This window comes from Peromyscus leucopus, chromosome 2 (genome assembly GCF_004664715.2).
Source record: "Peromyscus leucopus breed LL Stock chromosome 2, UCI_PerLeu_2.1, whole genome shotgun sequence".
Classification (NCBI taxonomy): Eukaryota; Metazoa; Chordata; class Mammalia; order Rodentia; family Cricetidae; genus Peromyscus; species Peromyscus leucopus.
The window spans coordinates 121959755-121983468 of NC_051064.1; the positions used below are offsets into that span (position 1 = coordinate 121959755).

The 23714-nt window shown below is 57.1% G+C and overlaps 1 protein-coding gene across 1 annotated transcript; it reads right to left on the reverse strand.

Moving 5' to 3' along the window:
- Positions 1-1952: 1952 nt before the first annotated feature.
- On the reverse strand, positions 1953-22781 carry Foxo6 (forkhead box O6). The gene is made up of 2 exons (XM_028886460.2): positions 21874-22781; positions 1953-4106 (listed from the first exon to the last, which is right to left on the reverse strand). The coding sequence occupies exons 1-2, from the start codon at positions 22285-22287 to the stop codon at positions 2841-2843; spliced, it is 1680 nt and encodes a 559-aa protein (XP_028742293.1). The 5' UTR covers positions 22288-22781; the 3' UTR covers positions 1953-2840.
- Positions 22782-23714: the final 933 nt, after the last annotated feature.

A 23714-nucleotide genomic window follows, 5' to 3' on the forward strand; every position in this document is an offset into this window, starting at 1 on the left:
CTGGTGCCAAAGGAGTCTTAGAGTCAGACACCAGAGACAGTGCAGTGTTTATCCCACTCTGCAATGCCCCCAAGTCTTCTCAGCTCTTTGCTTCTGATTCTCTGAACTCCCTCTCCAGTTCAGACGTCTTCCTGAACTCTGACTTCTCCCTACCCCAGGGAGACATCTGCAGCCCTCCATGATGCCCAAAGCCTGAGAATGCCAGTCATATGATGGAAGCGCTCCTGAACATCCCTCCTGATCCCTACAGGCAGTAACTCAAATGGAATCACATCCCCAGGGGTGCTCCTGGCCCTGTGCTCCTCATCTCAGGTACCCAACATCATTGACTCATCCCCTTACTTCACTCCACAACCAAGTCACAGGCATTTCACACACAAAAATATGCCTAATCCTTTCAGTTCACCCCCCCCCCTCCATGCCCTGGTAGTCACAATGAGTACCTATGCCCTTGATGTCTCTTTTCCTCGATTGCCTGTTGGAATCTTTGCCACCACTGGCAACCTTTCCATCTCTGAGTTTTAGCCCAACTCAACTGCTTTTGACTCTGTAATCCATGAGCTTCTTCTCTCTATGGATGCCATTTCCTGTCTAAATCTCGCCCTCTCCCAATGTCAACTATCCTTCAAAGCCCAATGGTGAAAGTACCTCCACAGCATCCCCCCCTCGTTCATTACAGCCTTGATCATCTATTGTCATTTTATCCATCCCAACACCCAGGAGCCTCCAAATGTCCCCAAGGCAGAGACAGTGTGCTACTCTTGGTACAAGAGCTAGCTTTGAATGGATTCACCCTATCTTCCTTCCAGACAAATGAACCAGGGCGGGATCTGGCTATTTCACATCTTCTCTCATTTACCTGAGATGGAAGCTAGATGCTATAGTACAGACTAGGAAAACAAGGCTAACAAGGGTGAGCCGTGCTTGGGACAGTTAATCATTGTCAACTTGATTGGAATTAAAATCACCGAGGAGACACACCCAGAGGCATGTATATGAGGTTGTTTCCAAAGGGGTTGGACTGAGAAGGGAAGATCCACCCAGAATGTGGGCAGCAACTGTCCTCAAGAGCTGGGATCCCAGACTGAATAAAAAGGAGGCGGCTCAGTGGGTAGAGGGGCTTGCCACCAAACCTGATGGCTGGAGTTTGATCCCCAGGACCTACATGGTGGAAGGAGAGCCCCCTCTAGAAACGTGTTCTCTGACCTCCACATGTGTCCTGGGGTGTGTGCGCACTCGTGTAAAAAAGGAAACTTTGACTTGGGCGCCAGCATTCCTCCTGCTTCCTGAGTGGAGGTGCAATGTGACCAGCTGCCTCCGATTCCTGCCGCCATGCTTTCCCCGCTAGATGGACTTCACCTTCAAAGTGTGAGCCCAAATAAACCCTTCTTCCTTCCTTCCTCCCATCTGTTAGTTTTGTCAGGTACTTTGTTGCAGCAATGAAAAAAAGTAACTAACACGGTGCCCTAGGTGACACAGCTGTTCCAGGAAAGGAACTGGATGGATTCCTACAGACGTCTGTGCTTCTAACGCTTTTTTTTTTTTAAAAACACCCCTTACCTTTCAAAAATTAGTTTCCCTCTCTGACCTTGTGTTCTCATCTGTGTAATGGGAATAAAACTCATGCTAATACAAGGCTGGCAGTTGCAGAGTCTCAGCAAACACTGGTACCACTCTCCCCCAAGCCCTAAGGCTTGATTCAGGAATTTCCCCAGGCAGGAAATCTTCTGCTTGCACGTGTTCACAAGAAAACAGGTGCAGAGCCTCCACAAAGACTATTTCCAACATTAGGAGCTCGGGAGGCGCTTAACCAATGTGCAGCTGAGTAGCTCTCCGGCCATGTACCCAGACAAACAGCCGCAAGAGCCTCAACAACGGGGACCCTGGCTCACAGTCACCCTCTAAAATCTCTTTCATTACCACTACCCCCTCCTCCTAACCCAAGGCGCGGGAAATATTTAAAACAATTTTATTCATGAAAATATGCTGTACAATGCACTCTACACGGCCTCGACACGGCACACACGCACACGCACACGCTGACGGCACGGCCACAGTACACTGCCTACGATACGCGCCGGGGACGCCGCGCCCACCGCCCGCCCCGACCGGACACTTATAAATATGGGAGAGAGGGGCCAGGACTGGCACGGAGAAAGGGGTGTCGGATTGGGGGCTGGATCCAGAACTGAGGCCCGCTGGAGAGGCTGTGACCAGTACTGCAGGAGTGTGGGGTTGACTGACAGGAGAGAGGAGATGCCAGGACTGGCAGAGGTGGGAGACACTGAACCAGAGGGTAGCTGAGGACCGACCGGAGGACTGAGCAGAATGGATGACCAAGATAGGTGTGAACGAGAGGGTTGCTGGCTTCGTGTGGTGGTTCTATGGCCAGTGAGGGAAAGTGTCATTTGAGAATCAGATTGGCCTTGGGTGGGCTGTGCGTCACATTACCGCAAATGGCCCAGCAATAAGAACTGAAGATTCAGAAACGCCCCCGCCCCATTTCCTAGGTGGCTTCCAGCATCAGCATCCACAGAGGGCCATCCGCCTCGCCTTGTTCTTCCCCACTCCCACCTAGCCGGACCTCAACTACCTCTCCCAGGCTTCCAGCTCCAGCAGGAGGTCTTAGGAGTTCGAACAGGAATAGCGAGGTGTCCCAGCCGCTCCCTCCCACCTCCCTCTGCGCTCAGCTCTGAGGGGATGTCTCCAGCTGGGCTGGGATTGCCTCCTGGTTCCTCCCGTGGAGCTGGGTCAGGGGAGTGGGGACCCGGGGATCGGGATGGGAAGACAGAGGCCCCTTGGAGACGGGACCGGGGCACCCAGGCTGAGCAGGGTGGCTCTCAGCCCGGCACCCAGCTCTGGTTAGGGGGTGGCGCCCCGGCCAGGCCCGGGGGCGGCGGAGGCAGGGCTGAGTCGAAGTTGAAGTCCATTTCGTCGCTGTCCATGAAGTCGTTGAGGATGATGGACTCGACGTCACACTCGAGGCTTCCGCTGAACATGTCGAGGTCCAGGTCGGCCGGGAAGCGGTCAGGCCCGGCACCCAGCGGCCCGGCTGCAGCAGCCGCGTAGGGCCCGGGCAGCGCGTCCAGCAGGAGGCCGCCGGGCGGACCCCCGAAGGCTGCGGCGTGGGCCGGTGGGGCCAGGCCGGCGGCGCCCGCCTCGCCGGGCAGCGTCATAAGGCTGATGGGGTGGGCTAAGGCACTGCGCGAGGGCGCCGGCGGCGCGTACGGGGCCGCTCCCTTGCCGGGGTAAGCGGCGGCCGAGCCAGCCAGCGCCAGCTCCCCGGGCGCGCCCAGCATCGGGCCGGGCCTCGGTGCGGGAGGCGGCGGTGGCAGCAGCGCGGGCAGCGCCCCGGGGCGGAAGGGTGCGGCGGCCGGCGCGAAGCTGGCCTGCTTGTTCTCCTGGATGGTCTGCATGGGCAGACGGCGCAGCGCGCCCAGCGCCGGCGGCCCGAAGCCCCCGCCCCCACCGTAGGCGCCCGCCTTGCAGCCGCCAAAGTAGGCGGGAGTCCCGGCGCGTGCCCGCGGCCCGTACGCGTCCTGCGCGCCGTCCAGCAGGGCATCCGGTAGCCCCGCGACGCCGCCCCCGTGCAGGCCCAGCGGGCCTCCCAGCTCGGCCAGACGCGGTATCTCGCCTGGGCAGCGAGCGCCTAGGGCGGGCGACAGCGCGCTTGCGGGACTCGGGTACATGAGCGGCGAGGACGGTGCCAGGGCCTCCAGGGCCTCGTCGTCCTCCAGCTCGGCCGCCTCCCCGAGCAGGGGTCTCCCGCTGCCGCGGAAGTCGGCCCACGCCTCGTAGTCGTCGCTGGCATGTGAGGCCGGGCTGGCGGCCCACTTGGCGGAGGCCGACAGGGGCCCTGGAACGGGTGCACCCGGAGGGCTGTCGTCTGGGCTCCGCTCCGGCAGGTGCAGCTGCTTCTTCTTGCTTGCTTTGCCCTTGATGCGCAGGAACTTGGCCCCGTTGTCCATGGACACGGCCCGGCGCCGCGGGGTCTTGCCAGTCTTTCCGCCCTCAGGGTTCAGCATCCACCACGAACTTTTGCCAGTGCCCTCGTTCTGCACGCGGATGAACCGGGTGTGCAGCGACAGGTTGTGCCGGATGGAGTTCTGTGGCCGGAGACAGGGGCATGGGTGGCAGGAAAAGGAAAGCCAGGAAGCCAAAGGGATCAAGGGGAAAGTGATGGGAAGATGGGAGGAAAGGGGGGGGGGTCAAAGGAGGATGGGAGGAAATAGGATCAATGGATAAAGGGGGGGTAGAAGAAGAGAGAGTGCAGGTGTAAGTACCACTTTGGACAAAGGCAGAATATCTATCGTTTACATCCCCAAACATGCCCCCACCCTGCTCTGTCCCACCTCCCATGCAGACACTGCCCAAGGGGCTGGGGCTTAAGGAATATGGCCCACTTTGACCTCTATTCTGAACCTGAGCCGCCCCTCAGCAGGGGAGCAGGACCCCATCTCCCAAACTCAGCCAAGCCTCTGGAGGGGCTGGCTAGACTGTGAGCCCCCCCTACCCCCCAGCAGATTATGTAAGGGCTCATGCCACCGCCGCGGCTCATTTGTCCGCCCCCCTCCCTCCCCAGCCTGGCATGGAGCCAGGAGCCCGAAAACCCAGGGCTCCAGAAATCAATCTCGCGGTGACTGATTAAGCCCTGTTTAGAACTAATTGCTCTTTCGTGTGTGGGGAGAATAAATTACCTGCTTTAATTTCGTGTCTTTAAAATGCAACTGCAGGTAGAGAGGACTGTTAACCCTTTGTGGGAAAGTCTGGCCAGAGAAAGCGGAACAGGCTAAGGGGGGCCCCAGGACAGGTATAAGCCTATAAGCCTGAGACTTTTGGGAGATTGACTCCCAATTCTTCTGAGGGCCTGTAAACTCCAGAGGCCCTTGATGGACCATGTTCAGAGGCTGCCTGTCCCTCTGTCCCACCTGGCTCAGCTCTGCTCTCGAAGTCCCTTCCTCATGAGACCTTTATACAATTTCCCACACATTCTGAATTTACAGTCAGGGAGACAGCTTCAAACAAGCCAAGAAGCTTGCTTAAATAAGGCTCCATAGAGCCTGTCTGCTCTCCCTCAGTATCTCCCGGCCTTTACCTCTGCCAGCCTGCCTATATCCTCATCTGAATTCCTACTGTGCCGATCGGGAGTGTCCTCGGGGTCATTACCTGCTTTGGGCAGCCCTGTCCTGAGTTCAGAGAAAGGCATGGTGAGCCCACAGCTCCACCAGCCTGACTTCCACACACACACACACACAAATTCCTGGTATAGAATTTCTGCTGGGTTCCCTCTCTGGTAGCCTTGACCTTCCTGATCAGACACTGTGGTGCAGACATCATGGGCCTGGTTCGTTGAGGACTGAGCAGGACGCCTGGCTATTTGGTCACTTGGCTGTGTGACCATGGCTATCAGTCTCTGAGCTACTCTGAGACACACGCTGTCGTCATCACCTCACCTAAGGCTGTTAGATCATTACACGAGCTAATGGGTGTGGTTCGGTGTCTGAACACTCCATCCAGGTGCTCTTAAGCCTCTGTCTGGTCAGAACTTACCCCTAGACTCAGCAGACCTGCTTGGTCACCATCTCCTGAACACCAAGACTTAAGTGCAGTTGCGCTGGGCATCAACTGCTTGGGGAGGCCAGAATTACCCTATTTCGTCCACCGCATGACAGAGGCCCAGAGGCATGATATAATTTGCCCACAGCTAGGCAGTGAGGCCAGGCACCAATCCAGCTCTGCCCAGGCCACTGGACTTGCTCTTAATTTGCTAACCCACCTAGGCACACCCTAACCACTAATCTTCGAGGATTCTCCCTCTTGCCTCCTGTCCCCATCAGTCTCCAGAGATCCTTTCTCCTGCCCATTATTATCTCCATCATCCCAGCTCCACCAGGCTGGCTGACTGTCCATCATCCCATGTCCACCAAGCTGGCTGTCTCTGGCACTTTATGGGCTTGGGAGGCAACAGCTGGAGCTTGGCAGCCTTGTCGTGCCTGGCTTCTCCTGGGGCTCTGTGAGGAGGGGAGCTGGACCCCCAGGGAGTAATGTTCCCTCAGGTAGATACTCCCTTCCCTGGCCCGCCCATGCACCTGGCTCCCTGCCCCTCCCCCACACCTGTGATCAGTTCCTAGGAGGCCTCAGCTCTCTTCCCCCTGGACGAGCTAGCTGCCTTGTCAGAAGCTCCACCTCCCACCTTCCCAGTCCTACTGGAATGGAAGTCCAGCTTTATAGCTGGCACAGCTATATAGCTCAGAGTGCTGGAGGGGGGGGCGGGGAGGACACTGCCAGGTAATTGCACCTAGATAGTACCAGTCCATTTGGCCCTGGGATCCCTGAGTGCTTATCTCCTGTAATCATGATGTCAGACCTTATAGGGTCGGGATTGGGATCCTTAGCTCCAAACGAGGAGGGTGTGGCTCATAGACTGAGTTGCCAAGGCCTCGCAGCTTGTTTGGCATAGAGCCAAATATGATTTCAGGTTGGTCTTTGTAGAGGACATTCCATTCTGCCATAGGCCAGGGAAGGTCAGAAAGTTTGCAAAGACTCTCAGCCAGGACTCACATGTTTCTCAAACCTCCCATGCAGACCATGCCCATGAGCTGCGCATGTGGAAGACAGGGTGTGAGCTGCAAGGTCAAGACGGCCTACAAGTTCTATGTTTCCTTTTCAGAACTTTGCATGTGTTTCAAACACACTCCCATTCTTTATAACCTTATAAAGGCCCATGAAGGTTTGCAGCTTTCTTCCCTTACCCCCACTCAGACAGGACTCAGACAGGAGGCTGGGAGTTCAAGGCCCAGCCTCGTGCCAGGACTCTTACAGGCCAGGGGGAAAGAAAGAGCTTATCCAAGGTGGCCTAGGACCTGGTGTCATGGGATATGCCACCCAGGCCTCCTGCCCCCCAGTGTGGTACTCCACCTACCCACTCCACAAAGCCTGGCCTAGGGGAAGTCCATATTCCTCTCCAGGGGTGTCTCATTACCCACGCTGATGACCTGGGCCAGTTGCACTCTGTGGAGTTTCCCAGTTTGACACTGAACAGTTTTTGAAATGGTCTAATCTAGAAGTCTGCAACTTTTTTTTCCCTTTCAAGTAGGATTCTCTTTTCATAAATGAAATCTGATGTAAATCTGAATCATTATACACTCAAGTCCTCAGCATAGGGAAGCCCTGCCCACTCGGCACCCTCACTCTCCATGAATGAGGCCCCGTGGAAGGGTTCTGCAAGCCAGATGGATGGGGCAGCTGAGCTCAGAAGGGTGCCAGGCTTTGCTCAGGGTTACCCAGAGAGGTGGTCTGGAGCTGGGGTGGGGGAGGCTTAGGCCTCTGACTGCTAAGCTGGGCTCTATTCTAGATGCGCACTGGGGCTGTGCTCCTGAGAGAAGCCCACAGTCTGTATCCCAGCATATCTCCTTAGGGCCTAGACACCTGGTGCCAATCAGAGCTGGCAGCCAAGATCCAGTGTCAAGCGCTGATGACAACTCTGGCTTGCCCACAAGGCCTCCTGGGAGGCCAGAGGCCATGAAGGAGGTGAGGGAGGGAGAAGAGGAAGATGCCTCTGCCAGGCAGCAGTAACCAGGGCTCCCTCTTGGAGTCGCTTAGCAACCCACCACCACAGCTACGGCCCAGGCATGCCCAAGTTCCCTTGATGCCCAGGGCTGGGCTCAGCTTCTGGGGCCTCCCACATCCCACATGTACATCTAGGTTTGGCACAATCTCCTAGGGAAGATAGGACCTCCCTGATTTGGGGCCCCAGGGAAATGATGTAGGGGCAGAAGAAAGGACAGCAGGTTATAGTCATGCCCACCCCATTCTTCCTCGGAACCTGGGCCTCGGTGAATACCCTCCTGGGGCCCACCCACTCGGGAGGGAAGCCTGACAAGAATGGCATATGGCCAAGCGCCTGGGCTCTGGCACTGGATCCAGCTGTCAGTTTCAGCTCCAACACACACACAAACAGCGCAACCCTGGGGCAAGGAACTTTGAAGCTCCAGTTCCTCCAACAGCTATGGCTCCCACCTTTGCTTCCCTGCAGCGTCTCCACACAGAGATGCTTAAACACCTGAGGTCCCTCCCTGCCCAATGCCTCAGTGAACAAAGGCCTAGTCACAGCTCACACACCCTGCATGACCTCTCAGATGTCACCCTGCACACCTCCTCCTTTGCTTCCAGCCTGCCAGGCCAGGTGCCCCCCCACCCACCCCGCACTCCCCCAAATGCTCACAGAGTTCTCATCTCCCTTCACATCTGTTCCCCAAGCACCTTTCACTCGGGGCCCAGTCCAACAATTCTCTTAAAACTCCACCCTCTTTCTTGCTATGTCTTGGTCCCCTTTCCCCAGCCTGACTTGTTCTAAAGCTATAACCTTCTGGGTGCATACAAGTTGAAATGAATACAAACTCGAAAATCCTTTATCTGAAGAGATCCGAAATCTAAATCTGCCAACTTTTAAGTTATAGCTTTCAGATTCGTGGCTTAGGGATGCTCAATGTCTATGCAAATATCCCAAAATCCAAAGGAATTTTGTAATCAGAAACAGGTATGTGGCCAAGCATTTTGGATAAGGGATACTCAGCCTCTGAGTAATGTATTGATCATGTTTTGCTTACTGTCTGATTGCCTTATAGTAGAACTTTTGTGAGGGGAGTGATTTCCATCCCCACCCCCAGGTTTTACTGTACTCCATGTGTTTGGCAAATTCTAGGCACTTAAAAGTTTGTTCAGTGAAAGAATAACAGACATATATACAGACACTGGGTCATAGGCAGATCTGAGTGAGCCAGCCCTGGCTGGCATACAATAGGGACTTTTCCAAACTGCATTTGGATAGGATGAAAAGCAAGCAGGGATGTGGGAAAAATAAAGCCCACCATGGTGGAGGAAGGACAGGCTTCCCAGCATGTTGAAGAAGGTCTCACAGGCAGTTGCTGCTCTCCCAGGCCTCCCTCCACCTGCTCCCAGATTGCCCCAGGCTGGCTCACACCCAGACCTCCCACCGCCCCATTCCCCTAGGCCGGAAGACACTCTGTAAGAATGACCTCGACCTTGGTGCCTCCCGCATGGATAGGGTCTGATCCATCTGATGGTGACAGCTCATCTATCCATCAGGACACCTCATCTATTCCCAGGACACCCTTCGCCCACGAGCAGTAATGCATTCATCTGACAGCACAACCCCATTTATCCAGCACACCAGTCCCATTTATCCAGCAAGTACAACCTCATTTGCTAACAGCACTCCATTCACCTGACGGGGCCCCTCATTTATCCAGCAGGACACCCTCATTTATCCTCCAAGTCGGACACGCTCCTTCCTCCTGTGGTGTGGCTGTGTTCTCTGATGGTGCAACCCAGCTGATCCAGCAGGACGTCATCTCTCCTACAAGTACACTCCATCCCCCTGACAGTACAACCTCATTTATCTAATAATGCACCTTACCTTGCCTCCTAGTACCACCTCATTCCCTGACAGTACCACCTCGTTTATCTTCGGGTACAACCTCATTTCTCCTCCTAGCACAGCTTCATTCCCCAACAGCTCAACCTCATCCAATCTTACTTCTCCAGCCAGGACCTGCCAGGTTTGGGCGGAGGGGTGGGGAATGATGAGTGCAGAGAAGAGAGATCTACCCCCTCATTTGGTGTTCCTGCCTGCAAGGGACTGCATGATGCTTCCAACTTATATGCAATTTTTTTCAGACCAAGAAGGGGCTATGGACTTTGCCTTTTAAGGTGTTTGGCCTAACTAGGGCTCCCCACCACTGTCTCAACTCTCACTCTGTCCCCACTAGGGCTACAGAGGGCCGACAGAGTGTAGTCTGGGACGTGGACATCCATGTTCTCTGCCGTGGTCCTGTGATCCTGGGAAGGGGGCATGAGGAAGGCTGCCCTCTCTGGGGGCACATTCAGTGGTAAGCTGGTAAATGTCCAGGAGGGGGACATCCAGCTGACTGATTTGTAGCTGCCGCTGCCTCGTGGCATGGGTCCTCCGATCATAGCCCGGCGAAGCTGCCAGTGTGAAGTCACAGAGTGAAGAATTGAAAAGAAGTGTGCACAATTGCTCTTGTGAGCCAGCTCAGCTCAAGCATGCTGTTGGCGTGTGCTTCTAGTACTGAGGCAGGAGAAAGGCGCCACCTGCTACATGCCAGGTGTAGGTGGGGTTCTTTTATCTTGACAAGCATCCCACAAGAAGGGACCACTAGTTTACAAAGGGGGAAATTGAGGCTCTGGTGAGTTTAATGACTTCCATGTGGAAGCGCCAAAGCTGGAAGTGAGGAAGCTAGGTTCAGGTCTCGGGTTATGAGACTCCAAAGCCTATGTTCTTTCCTCCCTGCCCCCATGGTGGCAGGGGACACTGTTATGCTCTCCATCCCAGCAGCTACCCCTGTCTTGGCTCACAAGCTCAGGCTTTCCTGGCTTTCATCAGAGGCAGGATATGCAAACCCTGTACCCACTGCCTACCACCAACCCAGCATTGTCTTCTGGTCTCCCTGGTCCCTGGGGGGATTCCAAGATGGTGGGTTCAGTCCTGGGTCTTCCATTCTCCCACCCAACACCATCAGGTATAGATGCCTCTACAGGTTCCATCGCAGGCAAAAATCTTAGCTCGGGCCGGCCCTTAGGAGTCTAACCTTATCTGTATGATGGTAAACAAGGACCAGCTCCAGCCTCAGTACTTTAGAGACCACCCGTGGGTCTCTGACCTCCCTGATACAACTCCAGCGCTCACCGGGAAGGTTCCACAGATTCAGCAGCTCATCCTTCCTGGTTCAGAGTCCCATCAGCAGCCCCAACCCCGTCCCTTACCCTTCAGTCTATTCCTAGAGCCCCTGCCTTTCTAGGGGCACACATGTGAGTCAGACCCACAGTCTGGCACGCGGGGGTGGAGAGGGTGGAGAGTCGGGGGAGGGGTGACGCTTGCCCTCTTGTCTGGGGTGGAGTTGGGGTGTTCACTCCAGGCAGGTTTCCTGGTAGATGATGTCAGGATCTAGAGGTCATGTACAAATCCTAGGTACTAAGGTCTGCAATGGAGGAGGGGTAAAAGGGCGAGCAGATGAGGGCAAAGAGCTACAGGTGCCCATTAAGTGGCCTGAGGGTCATCAGTGGAACAGTATGGGCAGCCAGACTCCAGGAGGAACCAAATACTGAAGCAAGACATGTAGTCAAGGGTCGGAATACACAAGCCTATTCCTCCTTCCCCTCCCCCCCCCCACAAGAGCTCACATAACCAGCCCAGGCAAACAACAAGAGTCCAAGCTCACCCCTGCCCCACAGCCTTGGGCCTGAGTACAACTGGACACTCAGGAGCCTTATTAAGTGCCTGTTTGTCCAGCCACATTCCCCAAACCAGCAGACCTGTCTGGGCTTCCAACCACCACAAATGTCCACCTCTGGTACCTCTGTGCTCTTTGCTCCCATGTTCCTGTCCTTCCCCCTCACCCCACAGGCTCTGTTCTTCCTCCATCCAGGACTGCTCTGAGCCCCTTCCGCAAGTCCTAGGGATAGCTGTCTGCCCCACCACAGTGCTATGGACAGACTGAGTTCAACTGAGTCTATCCCCTCTGCTAAAGCTGGTGGGGCTCACAGGAAGTGGGGAGGAAGGAGGGGGCCCTCGGCAGTGCCTGACTGCTCATGCTTGGGATGAGTGAAGGTTCCACTGAGCAACTCCGAAGACCCTGCCACCAGCTGCCAGGCTCCTCCTGAGCCTCCCCTTGGGTCTCCACACGGGCTCCTGCTACCATGGCCTCCGGTGCCTTTCTCAGTCCTTCCTGGCTCCTCAGGAGACTTCAGCATAACTAGGGGAAAAGAGTACTTTTTGCTTTTCTTGAAAAAGGGTCTTACTATACAGCCCAGCTGCACACAGTCTTCCTGCCTCAGTTTCCCCAGTGCTAGGATCACCATGCCTGGCTAAGATCGCCATATATTAAATATTATCATCTTATTACCATATGTTATGACTACATCACCAAGTCTTTGAGCCAACCTTCTGAGCTTAGTATCCTCATTTAACTGGTGCCAATCTAGAGCCCCTTGCTCTGAGATGCCTCTAAGGCAGTGGTTCTCAACCTGTGGGTTGCGACACGTGCCCCCCCCCGGAATTTGCATATCAGATGTCTACACTATGATTCATAACAGAAACAAAATTACAGTTATGAAGTAGCAACGAAATAATTTTGTGGTTGGGGGTCGCCATAGCACGAGGGTCACAGTATTAGGAAGGTTGAGAACCACAGCTCTAAGGAGACGCCTAGGCCAGGCAGAAGAAGCTCCTGGGTTGTCCTGGAACCAGCTGGCTCAGCTGGCCCTCCCCAGAACTCCTAACTGCAAAGCCTTTCAGACTTGGCATGGCACCCTTCTAGCCTGATCACCTCTCTTATCTGCAGGCAGCTCCTCCCTGCTCCCTTGCCCAGGCCCTGGGAGCAGCTGCAGTGACCTCACTCAGCCCTACCCTGGGCCCAGCTCTGGGGAAGGCCTAGCAGCTGGGCCCAAGCCCTGCAGCCTGGCTCCTGAGGGAGAAAGAGGAGGATCAGGCATGGTGCCAAGAGAGCCATCTGCTCTCCCAGGGGCACAGCCACCCGCACAGACACTGGCCTTGCCCCCAGGGGCTGCCCTCGGCCCTCTATTTCCACGACAAGGGACTCCAAGAGCCCAGGGCAGCCCACTCAGACCAGGGCAGCAACCTCATTTGCCATCTGTCTCCTCCTGAAGCCTCAGAGGTCCTTCAGGACATACTGGAGCACCACAAATGTCCACTGAAAAAAATGAACAAGTGCTTGGGTGAGGTCCAGGGCCAGAGGCCAGAGGCCAGGCTGGGTGTGCAAAGTGTGACTGCCCCAGTGCTGGCCTAGCTGGCTGTAAGTCTTCAAGTCTCCCTGCCTGGGCCTCCATCTCCACATCTGCTTAGCTGGCAGGTGCCTCTGGCAGAGGGCAAGCTCCTCCTCCTCAAGGCCCAGCTCAGGTTACAAGAGGAGGTGGTGGCAAGGCCAGCTGAGGACAGAGGAGGGGACAGGAGGGAGGCCCCAGAGTTTCCCAGATTGCTGATGGAGGAGAACCAGGAGACAGACGGAAGGGTCTTGCCCAAGGTCACACAGTGGCAGTGGGGCAAAGACAGCCTAATGTGCAGGAAACAGGCAGCCCCTAGGCTTGAGGATTGCCTTGGACAAACGGCTTTCTTATCTGTGAAAACGAGGATCCTTGGGGCTGAGGGTCTGTCTCAACGGGAAGGTGTTCAATGCACAAGCAGTAGGACCTGAGCTCGGATCCCCAGCATCCACGTGAGAGCCACAAGTGGAAGCACACAGCCATGAGAACAGTGCTTGGGGTCCGAGACAAGTAGATCCTCCGTGTTCACCAGCCGGACAGTCTGGAGCAGAGAGCTCCAGGTTCACTAACAGACCTTGTGTCAAAAAATAAGGCTGGGAGCAACACCTGGCCTCCACATAGACAGTGCACCTGCGCACATACACACACACACACACACACACACACACACACACACACACACACACACCCAGCCTTAAATCTGCTCTTTATACTTCCCAAGGGCACAGGGAAAGTTCTGGAGACTCAAAAGTAATAGATCAAACTAAGGGCAGGTAGAAGATTGGACTGCCAACATTCTCACATATCGTATTCAGGGGCCAGAATCGAGAGGGACTCCCCTAATACACACACAGGCACATGCATGCATGCACATGCATGCACATGTGTACCCTTCAAGAGCATGCACTGGGAGTCCCATCCTATATGCTGGTGGGTAGCTCCTTTCACAGAGCAATGAACAACAGTGGTGATCTGATAAGACTTCTTGGGGACTTTATAGGTATTTTTCCTGAAATTCTAAGAAAGCTTAGACATAGGACTGGCATCCCATTTTGTAGAGGAAGAAACTAAGACCGAAGCTGCCCCTGGCTCCACAGAGGCAAGCATAACTAGGCTCTGCCAGTGCCATTGGCTTCCCGAGTTCCTCACTACACAGACAACCCAGCCAGTCTCACCTGTGCCCCTGGGAGTCTTAAGGCATGGTGGGATGGCTGCAGAGAACTCAGCCTGACATCTGGGACCTAACTCTTGAGTGACTTGCCTGCTGGTGTCATCCCATCTCCCACTCCCACTGGGGTGCCAGCTCCCACGTCTGAGCTCGCCGGCCATTCCAAGCCACTCTTGCTTTTCCAGCTTCTATTCTTGCTGGGCTTCCCAAAGAGTCCCAGGAGTTTGACCTCTAAACCCCCACAGCTGATGATCTGACCCTCTGCCCTGTCCTGTCCTGACTGTGTTTGTCCAGAACCAGACTCTTTGTGTCTTCATCACCCAAGCTTGATCTCCCAGCCCCTCAAGGTCAGGTCCAGTCCTGATAGCATTGCACAATAGGTGCCCAGTGATGTAGCCTTGGATTACATTGCCCTCAGCCCTGGGTCTGTAAGCCAGGGGAACAGGAAACTGGCCTGCTCCTGCTCTGGGACAGGGTCTGTCTGGGAAAGGCAGACTGGAATCAGGACCCATTCCTCATGCTAGAAGCCTTGGGGTCAGACTTCAAGGGAGAGTACAAAGACCATTGCAGGGGCAGAAAGCCAGCTTGGAATGGCCTGGCCAGAGTGCTGGACTAGGGAGAAACGAGCCCCGGGGCATTCCAGTACTGACATGCATAGCTGAAGCCTCTTGATTTCTTTTAGTATCCTCATCTGCCAGTGGGAGAGACAGCCACAATAACAGTATCATGGAGCAACTGTGAAAATTCAAGGAGAGAATATATTATGTGTTGGCACATGGCAGGTGGAATCCTGAGCTAGAAGTTTCAGGTGGCTGAAGCATGTGTCAGAGGACTGAAGGGGTCAGGAAAGGTTGACAAGGTTGGGAACCGGGGCCTGGAGTATCACACTAGGCTCCCCCAGGACTGGACAAGTAATGCTGAGCTGTACATATGTTCTCTGTCCCACCATCGGGGAACTAGCTAGGACAGGGTCTGTGACTGTCACTTTCTTCACACTCCAGGCCTGGAGAGATGAGTAGCACCCTCCAGCACCTCCCTCTGTCCTGCATCAAAAGCTGGCAGGAGCAGCATGTGCCAGTTCTGGCTGTGGCTCCCTTCTCTCCAACCACATCTTCTACAGGGCGGTTCCGCTACATGGGATAGACATAGGTGCTGGGCAGGAGCTCCGTCTCCTGAAACTGATGGCATGAGGTCCAGGCCTCTAGGGCAGGAGGGAGGAAAAGGAGCATGGACTTAACTAGGATGCAGGTTAGAGAAGAAGCTGACCCACAGCGAGTGCATGGGGCAGGGGGGGGGGCGGGAGGCTGGGGGGGCTGGGAGGTCATCATCGAAGGGGTGGCTTCTGAACGACTGGTCACCCAACATACCTGTTAAAATATAGATTTCAGAGCTCATGCCCAAAGAATGGAGATGGGGATTGGACAAGTGTGTGGGTGAAAAGCTTCTGGGGACTCTCTGATGACAGGCCTGTGGACAGCCAAGGATGTAGGCAAAGACCCTCGAGGATACATACTCTGGCTTCTAGAACCAACTGGATGGCGGTGGCTTCGATCAAACTACTCCAGCACCCTGGCTAGTTTCCCCTGAAGGGCGTCCCAAGGGACCACGCAAGGAGAGCTGCCTTGGGGGGACATGTGACAGTGGCAGTGGGTGCAGGTTAAGAACTTCAGCCGTGAAGGTGGCAGTGCCAGGGTGCCTGAGCATTGAGGCAGCAGGAAACGCAGCCGCAGCCGCGAGGTGGGGCCTGCAGAGGGCCCAGGGACCCAGGGTATAGTTCTGGCTTGGACAGCTCCCAGAGGGAACTGGGGAACCTTAGAGTTCTAACACAGATCTTGAAGCTCTTGCAGCAGGAAGGATGGCTACTATTGTGGGAGTGAGAAAGCGCTGGCAGCGGGAGATGGGAGGAACGGGGTAGAAACAGACAGGTCCCATCTAAATCTAGGCTCTCCCAGACAGGCCTTGATGGTCTCAACTGCAAAATGGGACAACAAATGCACAGCTCGCAGGATTAAAAAAGGAATTCGAGAGCATGTGCAAACGAACAGGACCGACTGCCTAGCATCCAGGCTCCCTTCTCATTCCCCTTCCCACGGGAGGCAGCCCCCTTAGAGACCGGGAAGGTTTCTCTCAGTGAAGAGGGAGGCCCTGGGGGTAGGGTGTGGGAGGCCCCACCCCCACACACCACCTGGCCCCCTCCCACCTCCACATATGGGTTGGGGGGTGGGGAAAGGCAGCAAACAGCCAAACCCTCCCAAACAGGAGTGGGTTTCCATGGTAACCGGGGTGCCAGGAGAAGGAGGGTGCTCCAGATCCAGCTGTCCCCTTGAGCACCCTCCTCAGGCCCTAGAGCCCAAGCTGATGCCCACCCAACACCCTGAGCCCCCCATCTGCCTGCCCCGGGGCCAGCTGGGGCTGTCATGCACACTCCCTTGCGCTAGCAGAATGGTGGCCACCTGGGTGCTGCCATGGGTAGGACAGGCGTCTTTAAGCAGGAGGCTCAGGTTCAAGACTATCCGCGTGCATACTCACAGGTGCCCACCAGTGAGAAGTCCTTTCAGTACCATGATCCTCCGGGCTCCCGGCACCGAGAGGTTTGTAAGTCACCGTGCTGAAGGGCCCAGAGACTGTGTTAAGGTCCTCTGGACTTAAAGGAGAACACCGAGGACTCCCTTCAGCTCACACATACTGAATCATGTTCCCCATCGGGGCTCAGGGCACCCTCACCTAGCCCTGACTCCAAGTGACCACAAAGGGTTACACCTGGACACAGTGAGTGATGCCACAGGGCACGGCTGGGGAGAAGAGGAGTCTTTCCAGGCTAAAAAGGTGTGTCTTGCCATTGAATGGCTGTGTCGGGGGGGGGGGGGGGATATGTTAGAGGGGGTAAGCGTAGCTAGCCTCCAGCCTTATTCTCTTCAACTTCTTCAGTGACCCAAAGTTTGACCTGGAGGTAGACGGGGCTCTAACGGGGAGGCGTCAGCCCCATCCTCCTCTGTTTCCCAGTCACTCAGCCCCAAAGTGAAGGCAGACCCATGGCAGGTGTTGGGAGGAGCTGATAAGTTTGCTAAGAGGTCAGAGAAGCACCTCTACCCCAGAGGCTCACTTCCACTCACAGATCCTGACCACCCTTAAACCTCAGGTGCTGGCCATCACCAGCTGTCACTCAAAAACAAGAGGTGAGCTCCAAGCCTCTTCCAATCCAAACCCAAACCCTCTCAACAACAGCTAGGGAACCCCCAGTCCTACCCAACGGCACAGAAAATGCTGGAGTCTGAGGGCTAGAATTGGGTTCTAACACTTAGGACTGGTACTTGCTGGGTGTGCGACCTCAAGGCAAGTCGCTTCCACATCTGGAAAGAGGGTAGTGGTGAGAATCTGGGGGACATGTGCTTGGTGCATGGGCCTCTCACTAGTCCTGTACTCAGGCAGGGCCTCCCTGCTCCTCAGTTCCTCGGTTCCCCTCAACGCTGCACCCGATTAAGTCCGGAGGCTAGAGCCCTCAAGGTCTTCAGAGAGCCCCCATCCGCATTAAGTGGGGGCTGGAGGGCGCTGAACTTTCGAACCCACAAACCCCCCGCGCCGTTCATTACCTTAACGCGAGTTAAAAATAACCGTCTCATCTCTTTAAATTAGTCTGTCTGCAATTACCGCCTGGCACGGCGCTGCCCGCCATCGTCCCGCTGGAGCGGCGCCAGGTGGCAGGCGGGGCCCTCACCCTGTCTGTCGGTCTGTCTGCTGCCTCCCGGCCCCCCTTCCCCCGCGGCGCGGCAATCCCGGAGGCCCTGCCCCGAGAGCTCCCCAACTTGCGCGGGGTGGGGGGCCTGGGGTCGCATAGGGCCGGCCTAGGGAGGCCAAGAATTGGGGAGGGGGCTCTGAGCACGGCGTCGGGGGAGGGGCGCCGGGAGGCCCGGGAAGCCGGAAGGGCCCGCAGCGCGCCAGCGCTCGTGGGTGGGTGTGAGCAGGTGGCCGTGGGAGTCTGCCGGGCGTGCCAGCAACTGTGCCAGGAGCGGCTGGCACGGGCTCGTGCCCAGGAGGCGGGCAGCTGCCAGCCCCTCTCGCTCGTGCAGTGAGGGGGGTGAGGACACCCCCCCAATCGGGGCTCACACCGCCTCCTCCCGCACCCCCACAAGCCCTTGGGGCTGGGGATCCCCGAGGACAAAGGAGGGGGAAGGCGCCCTGGTGGAGCGGGTTGGGGGAGGGGGTACTACTCTCCAAACCACCGCTCAGGTCCAGGAGCAGGACCCCGCTGCTGGCCTCTGGGATCGGGCCCCTCATTCAAGCCCCCGCCCCACCTGGAACTTACAGGGCCAGGCCTGGGCCAGATGGGGCTAGCACCCGCCTTCTGATCCCACCCCTCAGCAGCAAGGCTGCTCCAGCCCCTGAGGGAGAGGGGAAGTCCCCATCCACTGGGCTCCTCCCCTCTGGGCCTGGGGACAGAAATGGGAGGCGCCCAGGCCTGGCCTGGGAGCTCCCCAAGGACTGGCAGCCAGGAAACACAAAAGGAGTTGAACAACTCCAGAGGTGTTCAGTGGAAGGAGCAGCAGGGCAGTGCAGCCAGGAAGGCTTCCCGTAAGAGGCCAAGGCCGAGGGGACGTGGAGTTTGCGGAGCAGCTGAGAGGGAATGGGAGGTTCTACTCGGAGAGCACAACTCTTGGGCCACTACACGCCTGGCCAAGCCCTGAGCCCAGGCTTGATACTCTGTCCCCAGGAGACCTGCACCAGCCCTTTCGCTGGACCCCCCAGTAATCCTAACTGTCCACGCCTCTGCCTGGTTTGGGTGGCCTAAGCCTGATCTGTCCTCTGCAGCACTGGGACCCCCTCCCCTCACGACAGATGGGACGTCAGGGCAAAGGCCCAGTTCATCAGCCCTTCCCTTCCTTTCCCTTCCCTTGCAGAGGTGACCACTCCACCTTTCCAGAACCACTTTCTCGCCAGCCTGAGAACCCTAGGTTCCAGTCCGCCACTGCAAAGCACCCCCAAATCCAGCAGGCACAGTTCCTGCTCACTGCCATTGAACATACACTCACTTTACCCCTCACAAAACTATCTCCCTAATTTTCCCTAACCAAGAAGACAGCCCAGATAAGTGCCACTTCCTCTGTGAGGGAACATCAGACTTCCTAGAATATGGAGCCCACGTTCCCCAGCCCCTGCCCCACCCACCAGCCTTTCCTGTCTCAAAACACAGGGGCCTGGATGCGGAAGCTGCTCAGGGCAATGAATGCATCCTGAAGATGGGACCAAGAACTTGGGTCCTCTTAAGGAGTCATAGTGCACCGCCCCTCCCCATGGAATCAAGATTTGGTACCCCTCAGGGTTTCAAGGGCAACACTTTTATGGGGGAATGAAAGGGATGAAGGAAAAAGGATCTCTGGTCCTGGCACCTGAGGTGTACCCAGCCTTGGTCAAGCTGACATCAGGTGAGCGTTGGAGACAGCTCCCCCTCCAGGCCTCTGGAGGAATTGACTGGGAGTGCCAGAAGGGCAGGAAGTTGTAGGAATGAGATGGAAAGGAGGGACTCTGGGGGAGCAGAAGGGTAAAGCGGGGACATCCACCGAAGAAACAGCATGGATTAGAATCTCCCAGAGTCTGGGTGCTTTCTGCCCAGGACCAAGAGCAGGAGTCCAAGCTTGGGGCTGCTCACCCAGTGCCCCAGTCTAGGACTGGGAGCAAGGGACAGGGAGGGCCAGTGTGTCCTCGGCAGTGTGGTGCAGTGGGAATTTGCATTCATTGGGCAGACAGGAGACTTGGGCCCTTGTCCAGGGCCTGCTGCTTCCTGACACCCTCAGGAGAGAGGGAGTCCTATCATGCCCCAGAGCCTCAGTCTCACGGTTTGAGAGATGAACTCGTGGGGCTCAATTATCTCCAAGCACGCTGCCATCACATTCTGAGATACATGTCTGCCCCTGACCAACAGCCATCACATCTCCCTCCCACCAGGGCCAGCAAGACACTGTTCCAGAGGCTCGATGGGACCCGGAGAGGTGACACACCTGGGTTGGAATCCAACTTGCCCATTTTCTAGTTGTGGGACCTTCGGCGGTTGGCTTTTGTCCCCTGGGCCTCAGAGCCCTCTCCTGTAAATGGTTATAGGAAAACCCAGCTCAGGGACGCCTGGGCACTTTAAAGATACAAGAAGAGCCTGGCACAGGGTCTGGGCCCAGCATGCTTGCTCAGTGAACCGCAACCGTCTCCTGGCTTCTAGCTCCAAGTGGTGCCTGCTTCCCATCTTCCCCGCCCCCCCCCCCCCCCCGTCTCCTTCATCCATCCAAACCAACTGGAGTGCTGCCTCTTACAGGAAGCCCTCCAGACCTGCTCTGGCCCTGGTATTCTTTCCCAAGCCACACCCTCTGAACCGCCCACTCATCTCTTACTACACATACACGGATGGCTTCTGGGGCCCGAGTCTATGTAAGGTGCCGTGGGTACAGAACAGCCCTGGCGCCGATACTGCCTTTCAAAGATGAAGGACGGATCGAGAGGGAAGCATGGCACACATAATGGATCCACCATGCATGCCTTGGGGCCAGAAAAAAAAAAGGGGGGAGTCCTGAGCTGGCTAGCACAGGCTGGGAAAGGCTTCCTGGAGGAGGCACTGGGACTCTGTATCCCTAAGGACAGTGACTGCATCTCCAGGAAGGAGTGGACGGTGGACTCAGGAAGCAAGGGAAGCGAGCCCAAGGGCAGGACACACTTGAGAGGAAGTTGTAGTCTGGTGGGAACTGAGCTACGTGGGACTGGAGGACGGATGGGCTGAGACTCAGATCTACTTCTCTGTCCTGTGTCCCTGCTCCATAATGGTCAAGGAGAGCCAGAGAAGATGCCAGCATACCACCATCCCAAGAGCTGCGGGCTCCCAGGACAGCCAGAGGCATTTAGAGGTGTCCATGGCCATAGCGCCTGCCCCTCTTCTCAGTCCCTGCTGCCAGTCAACACCCATGCACACAGCCTTATCTCCAGACACAGGCATGTCTTTCTCATAGTGGCCCCCCTCTCCCACGAGGGGTCCCCCTCAAGCCTTCTTGCCCCCAAATGCATAAGCTCCCAACAAGATGGCCAGAGGAGGAGCAGGATCTAGAAGCTACAATCCAGTGAAGACCCCCATCTAAGTCATCTCCCAAGATGGCTCTCCCCTTTCCACTGCCTGCCACTGAGGACTCCCTGGGGTACCCCACTCCTTAAGTGCATCTGGGCCCAGGAAGCCAGGGAGGTGGGAGATAAGTTGCATAGAGTGGGCAGAGACAGACGCCCAGGTTTCAATGCTTCCCCCAAGTGACACTAAGCAGGGATCACTAAGCAGTCCCCACCCCACGCTGTACCAGGGAAGGGGCTGACAACACCTGCCCCATGAAGAACTCATCTCAGGTGAGCTGCAGTGCTTTTCACCCCGTCTAGTTGGTGCTCCAGGGCGAACTCTTGACACCCCAGAAAGAATTCCGGACCCATGGTCTGTTAGCACTCTTCACCATGGGGCCGGCTCCAGGAAGGGCAAAAGAGATTTGGGAGGGAAAGCAGCCAGGAGCCCCAGGTCACGACTCCAGCTCTTTCAAGCTGGCGCCCTGGTGGAGAGGGTAAAACAAGTCACACAAAGCGAAGGGGGCTCCCCAGTGTCTGTGGCCTGGACATGAGTTATGCTGCTATGCCCTCAAGGACAGGCTAGAGATATTCTTCTGGGATGTCTCAAAAAGGTAGTCCCTTGTTGCCCTACCAGACCTCCAATCCCGCGCATCCTTCCTAGGGGACATGAATGAACACAGCTACTGCCAGCACGCCCTCGCCTGTCAACTGACCTGCCCCACGCCCTGGGCGCGCACTCCAGAACCCCTAGGGGTGTTCCAGAGGTCCCCCTCCCCGTGGCCTGCCCAGATCCCGGACGCCCCCACCTTCCAGCCGGCCGAGCTGTTGCTGTCGCCTTTATCCTTGAAGTAGGGCACGTAGCGGACCATCCAGTCGTAGATCTGCGAGAGCGTGAGTCTCTTGTCCGGGGCGCTCTCGATGGCTTTGGTGATGAGGTCGGCGTAGGAAAGGTTCCCCCACGCGTTCCGTCGGGAGCTCTTTGCTTTCCGCAACGGTCCGACCTCCGCGCCCAGCGGCGGCGCTGGGGCCATCGCCGGGGCCGTCGCCCTGCGTTCTGGCCCGCAGTCTTCAGAGCCTTCGGCCACCCCTGCGCCCAGCGCCCCGTCCTCGTCGCCGGCCAAGTCGGGCTGCGGCAGGGGCCAGGTACACGAGCGCGGCCGGCTCTGCGGCGCGAAGTCCGGGTCCACGTCCACCTGATGCGCTCGCAGCTTCGCAGCCATGGTCCCGCCCGGCTCGGGCGAGGCAGGGAGGGAGGCTCCGCGGAGGGTGGGCGCGCGGCTCCGGGATCTGCGCGCCCCGGGGAGGCCCGTGGGAGGGGTCCCTGGCGGCGCCGGCTCAACCGCGGGGCGCCATGGGCCGGGGCGCGGAGGCAGGGGGTTGGACGCACTGGCGAGCACGAAGGGAGGGAAAGACCCAGGCAGTGAGGGGGCGGCGGCCCGGGAGCCCAGCGGGCACACACCTCGCCCAGCCCGGCTTCTAGCACCTGCCGCCTGTCTGCGCCTGCAGCCACCACCGCCACTGCCGCTGCCGCCGCTCCGCGGGCGCCAGTCCCGCGCGCGGGCCCCGCTCTCTCGGGACGAGGCTGGCTTGCACCATGCCGGAGCCCGAGCCCGTGCCAGAGCCCGCGCCGCCGCCTCCCGGTGAATGCCGCCGCCGCCGCCGCCGCTCCTGCTCCAGCGCCAGCTCCCGCGCCTGCCGCGCTCAGCGCCGGCTGCACCTCGAGATGGGCGGGGGAGACGGAGACGGGGCGGGCCCGGCGCAGAAGGAGGCGGGGCGTGCTCACCCGGGGCCGCGGAATCCTTGCTTACTGGGTGCCCCGCCTGCAGACTGTGGGGGGCGCGGAGCTCCCGCTAAGGGCGACCCCGCCAAAGCCCCGCACGCCACAGCGCCCCCTAGGGAGCAGGCGAGAAGTGGCTGGCGCGGCCCCGCCCCTTGCCAGGCCCGGAGGGAGGGCGACGTGGGGGCGGATCCCGAATGCTTCCATTGGTGCACAGCGGGACTTGCCCCGCCCACAGGCTCCATAGGATCCCTCCCAGGAGCGCGTCAGCGGGTTATTGTTACAACCCGGGGTTTCCCGGGGCAACAGGAATGGGGCGGGGCCCAAAACACTGGTCCCTCCCTCCTTCTACCACCCTCAGAAATGCCCCGCCCTCTGATTCTAGACCCCTGACGTTTTCAAGTCTTCCTTCCAACAGCCAGACCAAACGTTCATCTAACTCTCCTCTCTCTTCTTTGTGCCCTGGACCGGTCTAGGAAAAAGAAATGGTTTGATAATTCCTGGATTGTAGGCCAGGCGTTGCCACAACCCTACCTGTTTCGTATGCAAATGAGCTTCCTAGATTTTTTTTTTTTTTTTATGGCGCTTGCAAGCACAATTTTAGAGCTTTGATTTTCAAAGTTCAACGTGTGGCGGGGTTTATCCTGCATACTATTAAAAAAAGATCCCTGGACCCCCACCCTCGAGTTTCTGGCGGTGGGTCTGTGTTGGGGCGGAGACTTCACATTTCTAACAAGCTCACAGGCACTAGGGACCCAAATCACTGTCTTCCAGTAAGTATGTGGGAGCTTCCCAAATATGGGCTGTTGGGACAAGTGCCTATCCCCAAAGTTCAGAATGTTTGAGGGAGAAAATTCACTCATTTAATGG

What these genes read in the sequence shown, in the direction of transcription:
- Foxo6 (XM_028886460.2), bottom strand. Translation starts at nt 22,287, where the DNA reads ATGGCTGCGAAGCTGCGAGCGCATCAGGTGGACGTGGACCCGGACTTC. An exon ending in ACAGCTCGGCCGGCTGGAAG is followed by an intron (nt 4,107 to 21,873) that starts GTGGGGGCGTCC and finishes CTCCGGCCACAG; the next exon opens with AACTCCATCCGGCACAACCT.